Source organism: Gorilla gorilla, chromosome 15, assembly GCF_029281585.2.
Source record: "Gorilla gorilla gorilla isolate KB3781 chromosome 15, NHGRI_mGorGor1-v2.1_pri, whole genome shotgun sequence".
Taxonomy (NCBI): Eukaryota; Metazoa; Chordata; class Mammalia; order Primates; family Hominidae; genus Gorilla; species Gorilla gorilla.
Genome location: NC_073239.2, coordinates 98,372,501 through 98,388,959, shown reverse-complemented (window position 1 = coordinate 98,388,959; position 16,459 = coordinate 98,372,501). Strand labels below are relative to the sequence as shown.

Below are 16,459 nucleotides of genomic sequence, written 5' to 3'. Positions count from 1 at the left end.
TAGCAGTCGAAAAAACCATTTGAGTTATATTTTTCTAAAAACTCAGACACTAACCATACTGTTAGCATTATTTGAAGATGCTCTTCTTTTTAAATAATGACACACGCTAAGGACAAGAATAAGGAATAGCTGAAAATAACTGCTTGTATTTAAATATGTTTGGAGGGGGAGTCATTTTTGGTCTTTAACCTTTCTTCCTCATATCTCATGGAATTCTTTCTTAAGAGTTTGGTATTCTTTGATAATAGGGAGTAGAAGTGAGATTTTTAAGTGAAAATTCCCACCATCCCATTCTATTACATATCTGAATTCAGAACACTCCAGCCTGGGCCAAAATTAAGAATGACTGGTTTCACTCTTTACAGAAATATATCTAACACAGGGAAACACAAGATGCCCTAATAAGGGTTTATAATTAGTCAATAAAGGAGCCTTCTCCAGAACCAGTATTTCAAGGTATCTCTTCCGGTGGTAGCCCCTGAGGTTTTTACACCCCAAGACAGTGCACTTGAGGAAAGAGTGGGGTAGATAAGGGCTGTGCCTTCCTTTAGCAAAGCGAAGCAGAGAAACGTTGTTGTGCACACAGGCCTATTCTCAGCAGATCCCTTTCAGGAAAAAGCACATATGGAAGCTGCAGAACTGCAGAATCGAGTCCCTTAACATGTCCATGCAAGTACCTCTTGTAAAATCTGTTTCTTTTTTTGGAAACAGGGTCTCACTCTGTCACCCAGGCTAGAGTTCAGTGGCACCATCTCAGCTCACTGCAACCTCTGCCTCCTGGGTTCAAGCAGTCCTCCCACTCAGCCTCTCAAGTAGCTGGGACTACAGGCAGGCGCCACCACACCCAGCTAATTTGGCTTATTTTTTGTAGAGACAGTTTATGTTGCCCAGGTTGGTCTTGAACTCCTGGCCTCAAGTGATCCTCCTGCTTTGCTCTCCCAAAGTGTTGGGATTATAAGAATGAGCCCACTTTGGGAGGCTGAGGTGGGCGGATTACGAGGTCAGGAGATCGAGACCATCCTGGCGAACACGGTAAAACCCCGTCTCTACTAAAAATACAAAAAATTAGCCGGGCAAGGTGGCAGGCACCTGTAGTCCCAGCTACTCGGGAAGCTGAGGCAGGAGAATGGCGTGAACCCTGGGGGGCGAAGCCTGCAGTGAGCCGAGATCGCGCCACTGCATTCCAGCCTGGGTGACAGCGAGACTCTATCTCAAAAAAAATAAAAAAGAATGAGCCACCGTGCCTGTCATCTGTTGTAAAATCTTGAGTGTTTCTACCCCACTTTGAAGATCACTGTCCAGAACTGAAACCAGACGTTGCTAATACTGATTGAAGTTTTAAGTAGCAAAAAATTAGTGTGAGTTTCAGAAGTCGCCCTTGGAAATCTCTAGGTTAACAGTGTTAATGCATAGATATATGGCTGTATGCAGCATATCTACACAGCAAATTAGATGTTATGTTGGGGGAAAATGAGTTTTTTAATTAAGTTTTTCAATATTAAGCAGTTAGATAATTAAACGAATTTTACCCAAGTAAAGCTTGGCATTTTTGTTTAGGTGAGGGAAACTCATTTTAAAATGAAAACCTCAAAGGTAAAATAAATTTGTCTAATATGTTCACTAAATATTTTTACTTATTTTGACAAGAAATGCATTTTTGTTTCTTACCTATATTATAGGATATTCACCTTGCAAAACGTTTTTATGACATGGCAGCTGAAGCCAGCCCAGATGCACAAGTTCCAGTCTTCCTAGCCCTCTGCAAATTGGGCGTTGTCTATTTCTTGCAGTACATACGGGAAACAAACGTAAGTGGTCCGTGCCTCTTTTCATTAAAATATAAATGATGGAAGGTCTGTCCTGGAGGTTTGTTTTTCAAAAGTTGAGAAGCACAGGGAAGAGTGTCCTGCAGGTATTGGGTGTGTTCCCTTCTCCTCAGCTCAGGTACCAGAGGACCTTATCAGGGGAGGGGTAAATGCAGGCATGAAGCAGCTACTGCAGTTTTTAGGTAGCGTTTGACACTTCCTGATGCTAAAGCATTTTTCATGGAGGCAGATGTTTTCTGGTTTAGGGAAAACTGAGACTAACTCACGGCAGTTTGAAACAGTATTTAATTCAGTAAACATTAAATCAGATGACTCAAACCAGTCCCTTAAAAAGAAGAGGAAAAAAAAAAGAAGAACCTGAGAACCTCCCCAGGTTGTTGTACTTCAGATTCTTCCGATAGTGAAGCATTAAGTTGAAAACACCACCCAAATTTTCTCCAAAAATAGCGTGAATTATTTAAATAGGCTAATGGGAGAACCTGTATAGGAAGTGGGTTACCCATTTTCTTCAAAATTACCAACTTTAGTTGGCAATACTGGTATGTAGGTACTCTTGGGTTCTGCCAGCTTTATATTTTGTTTCCAGTACTATAGTCCCTAGAATGGATTAACTGGTAGAGCATTTCACTCTGAAAGCCCTAAGATGTTCAGAGCCCTTGTTTCTAACATAGGCTTATTCAGGACAAGGAAAGTTTCTTCAGGACCAGAAAAGGATGATGTTTCACCGTTTTGTTAATGTCTTTCAGTTTTAGATTCAAGAATGGGCTTTCCCTCATGTGTGTCACAGGTATAAATGTAGTCCATGCTGCTCCAGCATCAGTGAAAAGAAATGGACTTGTCTAGTCCATGCAGCTGAAGTCCTCCACAGATAGGGCTCCAGAGCACTGGTGTTGTGGGACTCTGGCCTCCCAGTCGCTTACACATGTGTAATGTCAGTTGCTATAATTGCATGGTAGCATGAGTCAGGTGTGCTGTAACCGCTGCCAATTGAAACAATCTTTGTTCCCTTAATTAAAAGCTGATCGTGTGGCAGCTTACTCTTTCTCTTTCAGTACCATTTCAGACCTTTATCTCTCACAATTTTTATTACTAACTGTTGGTTATAGTCTAGGACTTCATCTTATAATATGCTGTACTGGGTATATTATATCTTTGCTGTTTTTTTTAATACAGAAGTATAAGGAAGACAGTAAAAACGCCCCATAATCCTACCACCTAGTTATTCCAACTAAAAAGAAAAAGAGAGTATAAGACTAATAAGTATCGATCATAAGAAAGTCAAACAGTACAGAAGAACACAAATCTCCCATCCCAGATTCTTCCCCAGAGAACACAATTAGTGGTTTCTTGTCATTTTTTTTCCAGAAAAATTTAGCACCTGTACCTACAAACGTGTTATAGAGATCTTTCAAATGTAATTTTATTTTAAAAATTATACCCCATGTTTACTTTCTTAATGGGTAAGTATAATAAAAGTCAGAAAGTATCAGTGATACTAAAACAATTAAAATATCATAGGCTAAGAACATAACTTTCAGGTTTCAATTCAGATGTTAAATATTTTGTGTTTTAGTTAAATCCTAATTGAGAAGCATTATTCATTCAGCTATTAAATGTTTGAATTCCTATTTTCAATTACATGGGAATTGTGAAATGGCCCCACTGTCATGGAACAGAGCTTTCCAGCTGGTGTGCTGTCACTGCCAGTAGGTTTGCTGTGCCAAGATACTAATTTCTCCCCTTGGCTCACCGCTGTTTTTTTCTCTTTTTTTTTCCTGAGACAGAGTCTTGCTCTGTCGCCCAGGCTGGAGTGCAGTGGCACAGTCTTGGCTCACCGCAACCTCCACCTCCTGGGTTCAGGCAATTCTTGTGCCTCAGCCTCCAGAATAGCTGGGATTACATGCACCCACCACCATGCCTGGTTAATTTTTGTATTTTTAGTAGAGATGGGATTTCACCGTGTTGGCCAGGCTGGTCTCGAACTCCTGGCCTCAAGTGATACACTCACCTCGGCCTCCCAAAGTGCTGGGATTACAAGGCTTGAGCCCCCGCGCCTGGCCCCAGCATTGTTTTGTTTTGTTTTGTTTTCCAAATATTTTCTGTGAAAAATGGTTAAAATTAGTGTATTGGATTACTGGTGGAAAGAACACTGTCAGACATTTTATATTAAGTGTCAGCTATTATAAATTAATAGCTTAATTCCTCAGACACATTATTTTGAGCTTCAGTTGAAGGCTTTTAAAACCGCTTTAAACACACACACACACACACACACACACACACATTGCAAAACGTTTTTAAAACCGATTATTTTAATTTCTGTACTTACTTCTGGTGATGTAACTTTTCCAGTTCCTTGCCTGACATTTTAGTGATAATAATGGTTTCTATATTATTTTCATTAAGATTCGAGATATGTTCACCCAACTTGATATGGACCAGCTTTTGGGACCTGAGTGGGACCTTTACCTCATGACCATCATTGCGCTGCTGTTGGGAACAGTTATAGCTTACAGGCAAAGGCAGCACCAAGACATGCCTGCACCCAGGCCTCCAGGGCCACGGCCAGCTCCACCCCAGCAGGAGGGGCCACCAGAGCAGCAGCCACCACAGTAATAGGCACTGGGTCCAGCCTTGATCAGTGACAGTGAAGGAAGTTATCTGCTGGCAACACTTGCATTTGATTTAGGACCTTGGATCAGTGGTCACCTCCCAGAAGAGGCACGGCACAAGGAAGCATTGAATTCCTAAAGCTGCTTAGAATCTGATGCCTTTATTTTCAGGGATAAGTAACTCTTACCTAAACTGAGCTGAATGTTTGTTTCAGTGCCATATGGAATAACAACTTTCATTGGCTTTTTTTTTTCTTTTCTGGAAACATGTGAGACACTCAAAGTAACGTCTACTGTATCCAGCTATCTTTCTTGGTTCCTTTTGGTCATTATTTCAGTGTGCATAAGTTCTTAATGTCAACCTTCTTTAAGGTATTGTGCATCGACACTAAAAACTGATCAATGTAAAAAGGAAAACCCAGTTGCAAGTTTAAACGTGTTCGAAAGTCTGAAAATAGAACTTGCCTTTTAAGTTAAAAAAAAAAAAAAAGCTATCTTGAAAGTGTTTTGGAACTGCGATAACTGAGAAACTCTTACCAGTCCACATGCAATTAGACATATTCAGCATATTCGTTATTTTAAAAGGGAAGGTTGGGAGGTTTCTTATTGGTGATTGTCACACGGTATACCATACTCCTCTCCTTCAAAGAATGAAAGGCCTTGTTAAGGAGTTTTTTGTGAGCTTTACTTCTTTGGAATGGAATATACTTATGCCAAACCTTGCGAACTGACTCCTTGCGCTAACGCGAGTTTGCCCCACCTACTCTGTAATTTGCTTCTTTGTTTTGAATATACAGAGCCTTGATCCAGAAGCCAGAGGATGGACTAAGTGGGAGAAATTAGAAAACAAAACGAACTCTGGTTGGGGTACCATGATCACAGACACAGACACACTTTTCCTAAAGTTGAAGCATTTGTTCCCAGGATTTATTTTACTTTGCATTTCTTTTTGCACAAAGAACACATCACCTTCCTGAATTCTTTAAATATGAAATATCATTGCCAGGATATGGCTTACAGTGACTACTATTATAATACTAAAACTCAGAGAATCAAAGATGGATTAAGCTCAGTGGTTGATGAAAGCCAAAACCTGTTTATACTGTTCTATACTATTCAGGTATCTTTTTATTTCTGATAGTTTTATATTATAATAGAAAGCCAGCCACTGCTTAGCTATCATAGTCACCATTTTCTCACTGTTAACATTAGGAAAATCAAGGTTACTATGCTTCAGGATTGTCTGGTTAAATAGTATGGGAAAAAAACTGAAGAGTTTCATATAATTACACACGTGAAATAATTAAAGCTTAAACTGAATTTGTATTTCATTTTATTGTCAGATGGTGGTGTTCACCAGCCTGTATCTTGTCTGAGACTGCATTCGTATCTGAGCAGGTTTTCTATGCCTACTGATGTCAGTATGTTTATACTAACCTTCATGCTTTTTTCCCAGAATCCCTCATCTGCCAGAAAACTTGAAAAGTTTATTGCTTGTAGAGTTGTACTGCTTTGATTTTTGAAGTTGGGGTAGTAGTTAGAACTAGATTTAACTAGTCTATAATGAACATGAAGGCTTTTATATATGAAGTTGTATACCTTTTTGTGTTTAGAGAATTATGGGAAACCTGGTAAGCAAAACTTTCCTCCCAGATAATTGCTTCCAAATTCGAAGAGTTGGTCACCAAGAGAGCCATATGTATGAAAGCATATCTGTGAAAGGTAGGAAACTTACCCTTCCTAAGTGTAATGTTGCTTTAGGCAACTCTTGTAAATAGTGAGACTTGTTTGGTCTCTTACATGTAGAGATTTGAGTGCAGTTGGTACAGTACTTTGGTGTCTCCACCACTGTCCCTTCTCCCCGCTTCAAAATAAGTGTAATCCACGGTAGCAGCCACACTTCCTTTAGAAGGAACTGTTATAATTTATTTAAAAGTTGAAAAACCACCCAAGATGATTACCAACTTTCACTTTTTTCTTCTGCCATCCACCCTCATTTTTCCTTTAGCAAGATTTTTATATCTAACTTTCCTTCCCTCCATTGAGTACGTGCTTTGAGAAAACATTTCTTAAAACAGCGTGTGCCACCTAAGGCTGGATGGGAAAGTGCAGTCTTGTTGTTCATATAAAAACACACTTCTTATTAGTTTACCACTTGCCTTTTTCTATTGTTAATGTTCTGAATTTCCTTTTCTTGGCTTGTTTCTACTTCGTTTTACCCTGGGTCACTTGCTGCCAGCAGTTTGTGAATGGTGTCTTTCAAATAACTTAGTTCTTATGGCTTCACTTAAAGACTGTCTCAAAAATACTTTGCGCTCTCCTTCTTTTTTGTTCATGGGACATGGTACCTAAGCAAATAGGAGTTGGGTTTGGTTTTTCTCCTAAAATAATGCTCAATACTTACCTAATCAAATGGCATCCATTTGAATAAAATGACAATAACTAAAGCTAGTTAATGTCAGTGACATTAAACTAACTCCAGGATTCAGGAGTTTTAATGTTAGAATTTAGATTTAACAGATAGAGTGTGGCTTCATTTGTCCATGGTAGCCCATCTCTCCTAAGACCTTTTCTAGTCTGTCTTCCTGCCTTCGAACTTGATGACAGTAATACCCTGTTTAGTATTCTCTTGTGCATTGGTTTGTTGGTTAGCCGACTGTCTTGAAACTATTCATTTTGCTTCTATTTTTATTTTACAGAGGTAGCATTGGTGGGTTTTTTTTTTCTGTCTCTGTGTTTGAAGTTTCAGTTTCTGTTTTCTAGGTAAGGCTTATTTTTGATTAGCAGTCAATGGCAAAGAAAAAGTAAATCAAAGATGACTTCTTTTCAAAATGTATTGTTTAGCACTTAACTCAGATGAATTTATAAATTATTAATCTTGATACTCTTAAGGATTTGTTACTTTTCTGCATATTAGGTTAATTTTTACCTTACATGTGAGAGTCTTACCACTAAGCCATTCTGTCTCTGTACTGTTGGGAAGTTTTGGAAACCCCTGCCAGTGATCTGGTGATGATCTGATGATTTATTTAAAGAGCCTTTGATGCCTCCAGGAAACTTAAGTATTTTATTAATATATATATAGGAATTTTTTTTTATTTTGCTTTGTCTTTCTCTCCCTTCTTTTATCCTCATGTTCATTCTTCAAACCAGTGTTTTGGAAGTATGCATGCAGGCCTATAAATGAAAAACACAATTCTTTATGTGTACAGCATGTGTATTAATGTCTAACTACATATGCAAAAACTTCCTTTACAGAGGTTCGGACTAACATTTCACATGCACATTTCAAAACAAGATGTGTCATGAAAACAGCCCCTTTACCTGCCAAGACAAGCAGGGCTATATTTCAGTGACAGCTGATATTTGTTTTGAAAGTGAATCTCATAATATATATATGTATTACACATTATTATGACTAGAAGTATGTAAGAAATGATCAGAACAAAAGAAAATTTCTATTTTCATGCAAATATTTTTCATCAGTCATCACTCTCAAATATAAATTAAAATATAACACTCCTGAATGCCTGAGGCACGATCTGGATTTTAAATGTGTGGTATTCATTGAAAAGAAGCTCTCCACCCACTTGGTATTTCAAGAAAATTTAAAGTGATCCCAAGGAAAGATGATTTGTATGTTAAAGTGACTGTTTGCACAAGTAAAAGTCCGATGTTGTGTGCATGAAAAGGATTCCTTGGTTATGTGCAGGGAATCATCTCACATGCTGTTTTTCCTATTTGGTTTGAGAAACAGGCTGACACTATTCTCTTCGATTAGAAAATAAACTCATAAAACTCATAATGTTGATATAATCAAGATGTAACCACTATAAATATGTAGAAGAGGAAGTTTTAAAAGACCTTAAGCTGGCATTGTGAAGGAACACCATGGTAGACTCTTTTTGTAAATGTATTTTGTATTTAATGAAATGCAGTATAAAGGTTGGTGAAGTGTAATATAATTGTGTAAACAAATCCTGTTAATAGAGAGATGTACAGAATCGTTTTGTACTGTATCTTGAAACTTGTGAAATAAAGATTCCACCTCTGGTTATCCTGTATGCTGTAATATACCACAACCAAGCACCTTTCCAGACAGACTTTTTTGAAGCTGAATGATTCAATTTTTTAATGTTTTTTGGAAATTCAGAAGCTTCTGAAAACATTCACTTGTGGCAATTTGAATTTATCTTTCATTTTAAACTCCTGAAATTCAGATTTTTACAAGTCCAATATTGCCCTAGGGAGAACATGAATTTGCTAAGAAATGTTATCTTTTAAATCTCTGATATCTTTGTCTTGAAGCAGCCTTGATATGTAGTAAGCGTGATTCACTTTAGCCTGATTATAATATTATTTATCTAAAGTTTGTTTATGCATTACCTTGTCCCAGGAATTTTTTAAGAGGACTTGCAGAGACACGTACAACACAGTAACATTTAGACTAAATATGCTGAGTAAAGGAGAAATGAAAAAATATTAAATCAAGAGTGAACATGTACACAAAGTGCAATTGGAAGTGGGCTACACATTTGGCCCCCAGCTTCCCAGCAGGCAACTCAAAGAGGTAACTGAGGTAAAATGTTCCAGCTCAGAAGCGTTGGATCTTGGATAAAAAGCCTACGTGATGCAAACTGTGGCAACTGAGATGTCAGATCTCAAGATCTCAAATTATACTTGTGGGAGCACAGTCAGTGACCCCAGATGACCTTGACTGACCTAAAAGTTGTGGGGGAAGTCGGATGTCAGAGCCTTAACACCAGCAGGTGACCATCCAACCTGGGGCAATGCCTGTTCACCACTTAGCCTCTTTCTGACAAGTCATTAGAACCTCCTCCATCTTCATTGGCTGCAACTTGATGAGCTACAGCCTCTTTCCTAACTTCCTTTATGATGCTAGTTTAGGTTGGTTATACCAGCTTAGAAGTATGCTTACATTAAGTTACAGCAGATACACAAATTAGATGCAAGTAAAAAAAAATCAGAATTTCTGTAGTAGAAACTATGAAAAATAAAAAGGAAAGTTTTTACTTTTTTGGGTATTTTTTTACGAATAGGAAAAGTGAGCATTAGAACCTGTCAGTTCAAAAGGAGGTACTGCTGTGTAATGGGCTTTGGTACATTCCTTCTCATGTCACTTACGTCACTACTTTGCCATCAAATTGAACAAGCTTTTAATTAGATCCTGAAAATTCACCACGCTAGTAGTTTATTGGTAGTAGTATATTTTGAGTAGAACTCTGATTTTCCCTAGAGGCCAAATTCTTTTTATCTGGGTTAATTTCTTTTAAACATAACAATGTTAATGCTGAATTGTATGTTAAATCCCATTTCTAAAAACCACACAATTTTTTCTCATGTAAGTTGAGTGGAATGTGGTTAGTTAACTGAATTTGGAATGTTCATATAAATAATTTGTTGCTGCTCAATCCGGTTTCCCATTGCCTCTTCTCTACCGCCCAGTATAACCTTGTTAATTCACCTCTCAGACTTGGAAAGAATGCCTCATAAGTCTTGGGAGATAAGAGATTCAGGTATCCCAAGTAAGGATTCTAACTTCGAAAATGAATATGTCATTGAGTTTTACACGATTCAAGATTCAAATGTGGGCAACAGAAATCTCTGTTCTTGGAAACAGATTTATTTCAGGATGTGAAAGCCCAGCTGTGGGTTTCAGAGTTTGCACACCTGCTTTTCCTCACCCTTCGTCTTTGGCCATGCTCGTAGATGCTTTTCTTAGGAAAATTTGATTAATTGAACTTTTTTTGTTCTAAATGCAATCTCCTGAAATGAGTAGAGACTAACGCTGGCTGTGCGTGTGTGTGTGAGTGCATGGTAGTGAGGGGTTGGGGAGCCTTCCAGCTGATTTTGTTTCCCTTAAGTACTAATGAAGAATTTACTTGAATTGTTCTAACCTGTACATGTATTTTCTTTGACCTACCATTTGGACAATGTTCTGTGGTTAACATCTTAAATTTTTTTTTTTTTTGAGACAGGGTCTCACTCTGTTGTCCAGGCTGAGTGCAGTGGCTTAATTAGAGCCCACTGCAGCCTCAAAACTCCTGGGCTCAAGAAATTCTCCCACCCCAGCCTCCTGCATAGCTGGGAGTACTAGTGTGTGCCACCACGGCCAGCTATTTTTTTATTTTTTGTAGAAACAGGGTCTCCCTATGTTTCCCAGGCTGGTCTCAAACTCCTGGGCTCAAGCGATCCTCCCACCTCAACCTCCCAAAGTGCTGGGATTACAGGTGTGAGTCACTGTACCCAGCCCATCTTACATCTTTCAGTGCATGGAAATTTACTTCCAGGACTGTGAGAGCTGAGAAGAGCACGGTATTTTCCCTTTAGCCTTCTTTGGACCGTAGCTGAAGTATATGCTGTAGGTGAAAGCACCCACACTGGGCCTGTAAAGAACTGCCTTTATTTCAAAAGGAGGAAAAAGTAATTGAAGCCTTAAGTTTGTGTAGTTGGTATCTGTATTTCATCACTCATTTGAGACTTAAAAGTAATTAAAGCCTCATAACTAGACTGATGTGTTCTCACATTAGCTAAACCAAAGAATCTATTGAGTCTCAACACAGTACAGTAAGTTAAGAGAGCACATTTGTGCCTTCGAGCAGTTAAATAGAGGAGAAACCCATGAACAGAGATGAAACCCCAATTTACAGAGAAATGAAACTCCATCTCATCTGACCTATTGCCACTACTTAAAGGGGCTTTCTAATTGTGAGTCACCATTGCAGGGCAGGCCATTATGACAAATCAGACAGATGCATAAGGGAAAGGTCCATGGCTGGATGCAGTGGCTCACGCCTGTAATCCCAGCAGTTTGGGAGGCTGAGGCGGGCGGATCACGAGGTCAGGAGTTCGAGACTAGCCTCGCCAACATGGTGAAACCCCTTCTCTACTAAAAATACAAAAATTAGCTGGGCATGGTGGTGCGCGCCTGTAATCTGAGCTACTTCAGAGGCTGAGGCAGGAGAATGGCTTGAACCCAGGAGGTGGAGGTTGCAGTGAGCTGAGATCGTGCCACCGCACTCCAGCCTGGGTAACAGAGCAAGACTCCGTCTCAAAAAAAAAAAAAAAAAAAAGATCCAGACACAACCAACCGTTTGATCCTCGCATGAGTTCTGAGTTGCCCAATCCCCTCCCAAACAGATTAGTGATAGTCAGTCCTAGCCGCACTGAATGGCCCTAAAATGCGAAGGAAAACGGGAAGGACGCCATAGCGAGAAAGTTCTGGACTGCAGTCGAGTCTTCACAGTGGTTGGGTGACCCCAGACAAGTCATTCGCTGTACAGGGTTCTCATAGGCATCAAGAGACTGGGTACTGGGGATGGTCCTTAAGGTCCTGTCCAGCTGTGGGACGTCTTAAGTGCCAAAAGAAACCAAATTGACTTTTTATTCCACTGACACCAGACCCTTTACAAGGCTTCCTGGTGGAAATGACAACATTCCACTGTCCTAAAATGGTTGACTCCAAACAATTTATAAGCAAAGTTTATGTTAAAGAGGTCAATATTAAAGTTTATACATAAGGGGTCGGGCGCAGTGGCTCATGCCTGTAATCCCAACACATTGGGAGGCCGAGGCAGGCAGATCGCCCGAGGTCAGGAGTTTGAGACCAGCCTAGGCAACATGGTGAAACTCCGTCTCTACAAAAAAAAAAAAAAAAAATTAGCTGGGCATGGTGGTGTATGCCTGTGGTCTCAGCTACCTGGAAGGTTGGGAGGCTGGGGTGGGAAGATCACTTGGGCCTGGGAGGTGGAAATTGCAGTGAGCCAAGATCATACTACTGCATTCCAAACTGGGTGACAGAGTGAGACCCTGTCTCAAAATTTAAAATAAAGTTTATAACATAAGGTTTCATGTGGGCGTTCATTCAACAGCCTTTATTAATCACCTACTATCTTCCAGACCCTAAAGTGTAAAATGAATTTAAAGATGAGTATGAATGAAAGACTGAATTGAAAGAGGCTGTTTTCCTCTGCGGGTCATCTTCACCACTGACTGAACACAATATGTGACAGATGCTAAGTGTTTTACATCCATCATTGAATTTAATCTTCAATACTCCAGGATGTCAGTACTAGTCATGTCATTCTCATTTAACAGATGAGCCAACAGGCTTGGACAAGCTAAGCAACTTGCTCAAGGTCACTCAGCTAGTGTTAGTCATAAAACTCGAATTCAAATAAAGAACTGGGCAGGGCATGGCAACTCACACCTGTAATCCCAGCACTTTGGGAGGCCAAGGCGGGCGGATCACCTGAGGTCAGGAGTTTGAGACCAGCCTGGCCAACATGGTGAAACCCCGTCTCTACTAATAATACAAAAATTAGTTGGGTGTGGTGGTGCATGCCTGTAATCCCAGATACTCGGGACGCTGAGGCAGGAGAATTGCTTGAACCTGGAAGACGGAGGTTTCAGTGAGCCGAGATTATGCCACTACACTCCAGCCTGGGGGACAGAGTGAGACTCTGTCTCAAAATTAAAAAAAAAAAACTGTCTTGGCTAAAAGCACCCAAGTTGTAAACTGTTATGTTATGCTGTCTCCTTAATACAGCATGGTAAGGTTTACAGTGGAGTTATAAACGCAGTGCCCATGAAGGAACAGGAAAGAGTAACAACAAAATGAGCAACGTTTCTCCCAAGTGTGCGTCATCCTAGTCCATGCTCACAAGTGCTGTTCTATGCTTAGCATGTGCTGCTAAAGCAGTGTTTGCAGACATCTGCTGCTTTACAGTTGTAAAGACATAAAAAAACAACTAGAGCACATCGGGATTGGCTTGTCTCTGCTCCACCATGTCTAGTGTGAGGTGAGATGGCTTGACTGGTTTGAGGAGCCATGTGGCTGGGACCGAAGCCTTTTTTCGTTTGACATACACCTGGAGCTGAACATCCAAGATGGCTCCTTCACACACATGCCTGGTGCCCAGGCTGGGCTGGCCAGCATCACCCTCTCCACGTGTGGGGATCTCAGAGTAGACAAAACTGCCTCAGAGTGAGCACTCCAAGAGCCAAGATGGTGCTCAGGGGCTTCTTAGGACTAGACTTAGAAATCTCAACCATTGGCTGGGTGCGGTGGGTCACGCCTGTAATCCCAGTACTTTGGGAGGCCGAGGCGGGCAGATCATGAGGTCAGGAGATCGAGACCATCCAGGCTAACATGGTGAAACCCCACCTCAACTAAAAATACAAAAAATTAGCCAGGCATGGTGGCGGGCACCTGTAGTCCCAGCTACTCGGAAGGATGAGGCAGGAGAATGGCATGAACCTGGGAGGCAGAGCTTGCAGTGAGCCGAGCTTGCACCACTGCACTCCAGCCTGGGCGACAGAGCAAGACTCTATCTCAAAAAAACAAACAAACAAACAAACAAAAACACTCAACCATCATTCCACTGCATCCTATTGGTCCACAGGTCACTTGGGCCAGCCCAGATTCAAGGGTTGCTGGTTGGAGAAACAGGATCCACCTCCCAGTGGAGGAGTGACTTGGGCATCCAAGGAGGGAAGGAATGGATGGTGGCCCTCTTCAGATGAGGCTGCCATAATCACAAATTCATTCTTCTCCATGGTATCAGCAAACTTTATAGTTAGTAAATAGTTACGGAAAACATCAGCGTTTGACTTGCTTCTAGATCACTTCTCTGTGTATAACTTATGCTATCAATTGCGGTAATACAGGGTGACACAGTGAATCGGGTATCAGCACTACCTTCAAGGACTCCCTAAACAGTGGCCTTCAGGCGCTTGGCAAGACTAACGCTACTTCCCTGGTTGGAATTTGTAAGAGCTTCTCATTTAACTGCTACCAACTCAGTTTGTCTACAAATTTAGAACGAGACCTCCCACATCCATTTACCTGAAATAGCTGAGCTAATGAAGATTAATGGAACTAATGGGGGAGTGTGTGCGTGAGCAGTATTCATCATACCTATTTCAATTCTCCTCACTGCTGGGGCCTCAACACTATGCTGTGCCTTTTTTCCCTCCCTCTGCCCTCTGCCCAAGCTCACTCTCCTCCAAGTCTCTGCTCAGACTTGCCTGACTGCCCCCCCATTAAATCAAGTCCATCTGTTATACACCCCGCGTGTTTTCCCTTTATAGAACTTATTGATTATGGTATTTAATTAATCCTCATATCCCTATTGTTAAATCTCAAAAGGACAGGCACCAGTCCATCTTACCCACCAGTGGGGTGTGTGCCCAGAGCTTGGCACAATGTCCAACACTTAGGACTGATTAATAGTTGAATTACAAATTAGACAGACATGATGGTGCATACCTGTAATCCCAGCCACTTGGGAGACTAAGGCATGAGAATCGCTTGAAGCCGGGATGCGGAGGTTGCAGTGAGCCGAGATGATGCCGCTGCACTCCAGCCTGGGCGACGGCCACGGAGGGAGACTCCATCTATATATATATTTGTTTATTTATTTATTTATATTTTTATAAAATAGAGTCTCACTCTGTCACCCAGGCTGGAGTGCAGCAGTGGGATCTCAGCTCACTGCAACCTTCGCCTCCCAGGTTCAAGCGATTCTCCTACCTCAGCCTCTTGAGTGACTGGGATTACAGGCACCCACCATGATGCCCGGCTAATTTTTGTATTTTTAGTAGAGACGGGGTTTCTCCATGTTGGCCAGGCTGGTCTCAAACTCCTGACCTCAGGTGATCCGCCCACCTTGGCCTCCCAAAGTGCTGGGATTACAGGCATGAGCCACCATGGCTGGCCATATATATATATATATATATTTGAATTTGAATGAGCAGATGGACTTTCCAGTAGAAATAACATTCTGAAAGATGGTGAAGACCCAGAGTCATCTCTTGTGAAAACCTGCCTAAATACAAATGTACTTGAACGACTTATGTGGCATTGTGTACTTAACTAGCTACTTCATGTAAGATTTCTCTGAACTCTTTACCCAATCAATTCTCCCTATTCCCAAGAAAGCAGGAGAAATCCCTCCTAGAAAAATAGCTTCAAGGAGGGAAAAGAAAGTGAGTATGTCTGGCAGGTGCTTTCATGGCCCATGGGGGGCCCAGGGATGACAACTTCTACCCCGCAGTGGGGTGGCTGTGCTCCAGAAATTGGGTCAGGAGGGCTCTACATTGAAGGCAATCCACTGAAGTGACAAAGCCCTTTGCCAACCAAAAAGCAGGAAACACTGAGTACCTAAGCCACCGCTGAAAAGAAACCAAGGCAGCCCCCGCCCTCCTTGCTGCAGTGTGGCAATTCCACTCAACACCGCCTGAATGCTTATTAAGGCGAAGGCCTTGTGCCAGGAAGGAGGGGCACTGTGACGGAGCTGGGGGCTAACTCTTCCACGAATGCTACCTGGAGATGCTGTTGGGCGTGAATATTCTTACACGGGGCATGGCCTTTCCACGCATGTCTTTCTTCCTCCAGTAGGTTGACACTGTCATGAGATCATAATGATGAGAAATTGCAAGAAATATAGTTGGAGGATTTGCTTAGATTTTCTTAAAAGTGTTACCGGCTGGGCAAGGTGGCTCACGCCTGTAATCCCAACATTTTGGGAGGCCAAGGCGGGTGAATCATGAGGTCAGGAGTTCAAGACCAGCCTGGCCAACATGGTGAAACCCCATCTCTACTAAAAATAAAAATAAAAATAAATAGCCGGGCGTAATGGCGTGCACCTGTAATCCCAGCTACTCGGGAGGCTGAGGCAGAGAACTGCTTGAACCCAGGAGGCGGAGGTTGTGGTGAAACAAGATCGCGCCACTGCACTCTAGCCTGGGCGAGAGAGCGAGACTCTGTCTCAAAAAAATAATAATAATAAATAAATGAAAGTGTTACCAAGTAGTGATACTCTGGCCAAAGTACGATTAAAAACTGAAAACCAAGACGTTTTAATATCTCTTTAAGGAAAGCGCTGCACCCCCTTCTTAGGATTTTATGGCTGGAGGAGATACACAGCTGTCATCATTCTGTCTTCCTCCCTCAAGCAGCCTCCACTTCTTTTGTTTCTGTAAAAAGGAAGTGCAGGG

General features: G+C 41.3%; 1 protein-coding gene across 2 annotated transcripts in view; it reads left to right on the top strand.

Moving 5' to 3' along the window:
• The window catches only part of SEL1L (SEL1L adaptor subunit of SYVN1 ubiquitin ligase), a 60,888-nt gene extending 52,393 nt beyond the window's left edge, over positions 1–8,495 (top strand). For both annotated transcript variants that reach the window (XM_004055539.5, XM_055361853.2), the window contains exons 20-21: positions 1,680–1,808; positions 4,233–8,495. In XM_004055539.5, the coding sequence (XP_004055587.3) occupies positions 1,680–1,808; positions 4,233–4,442 (339 nt within the window). In that variant the 3' untranslated portion in view covers positions 4,443–8,495. The remainder of the gene's footprint in view (positions 1–1,679; positions 1,809–4,232) is intronic.
• The last annotated feature ends 7,964 nt before the right edge of the window (positions 8,496–16,459 follow it).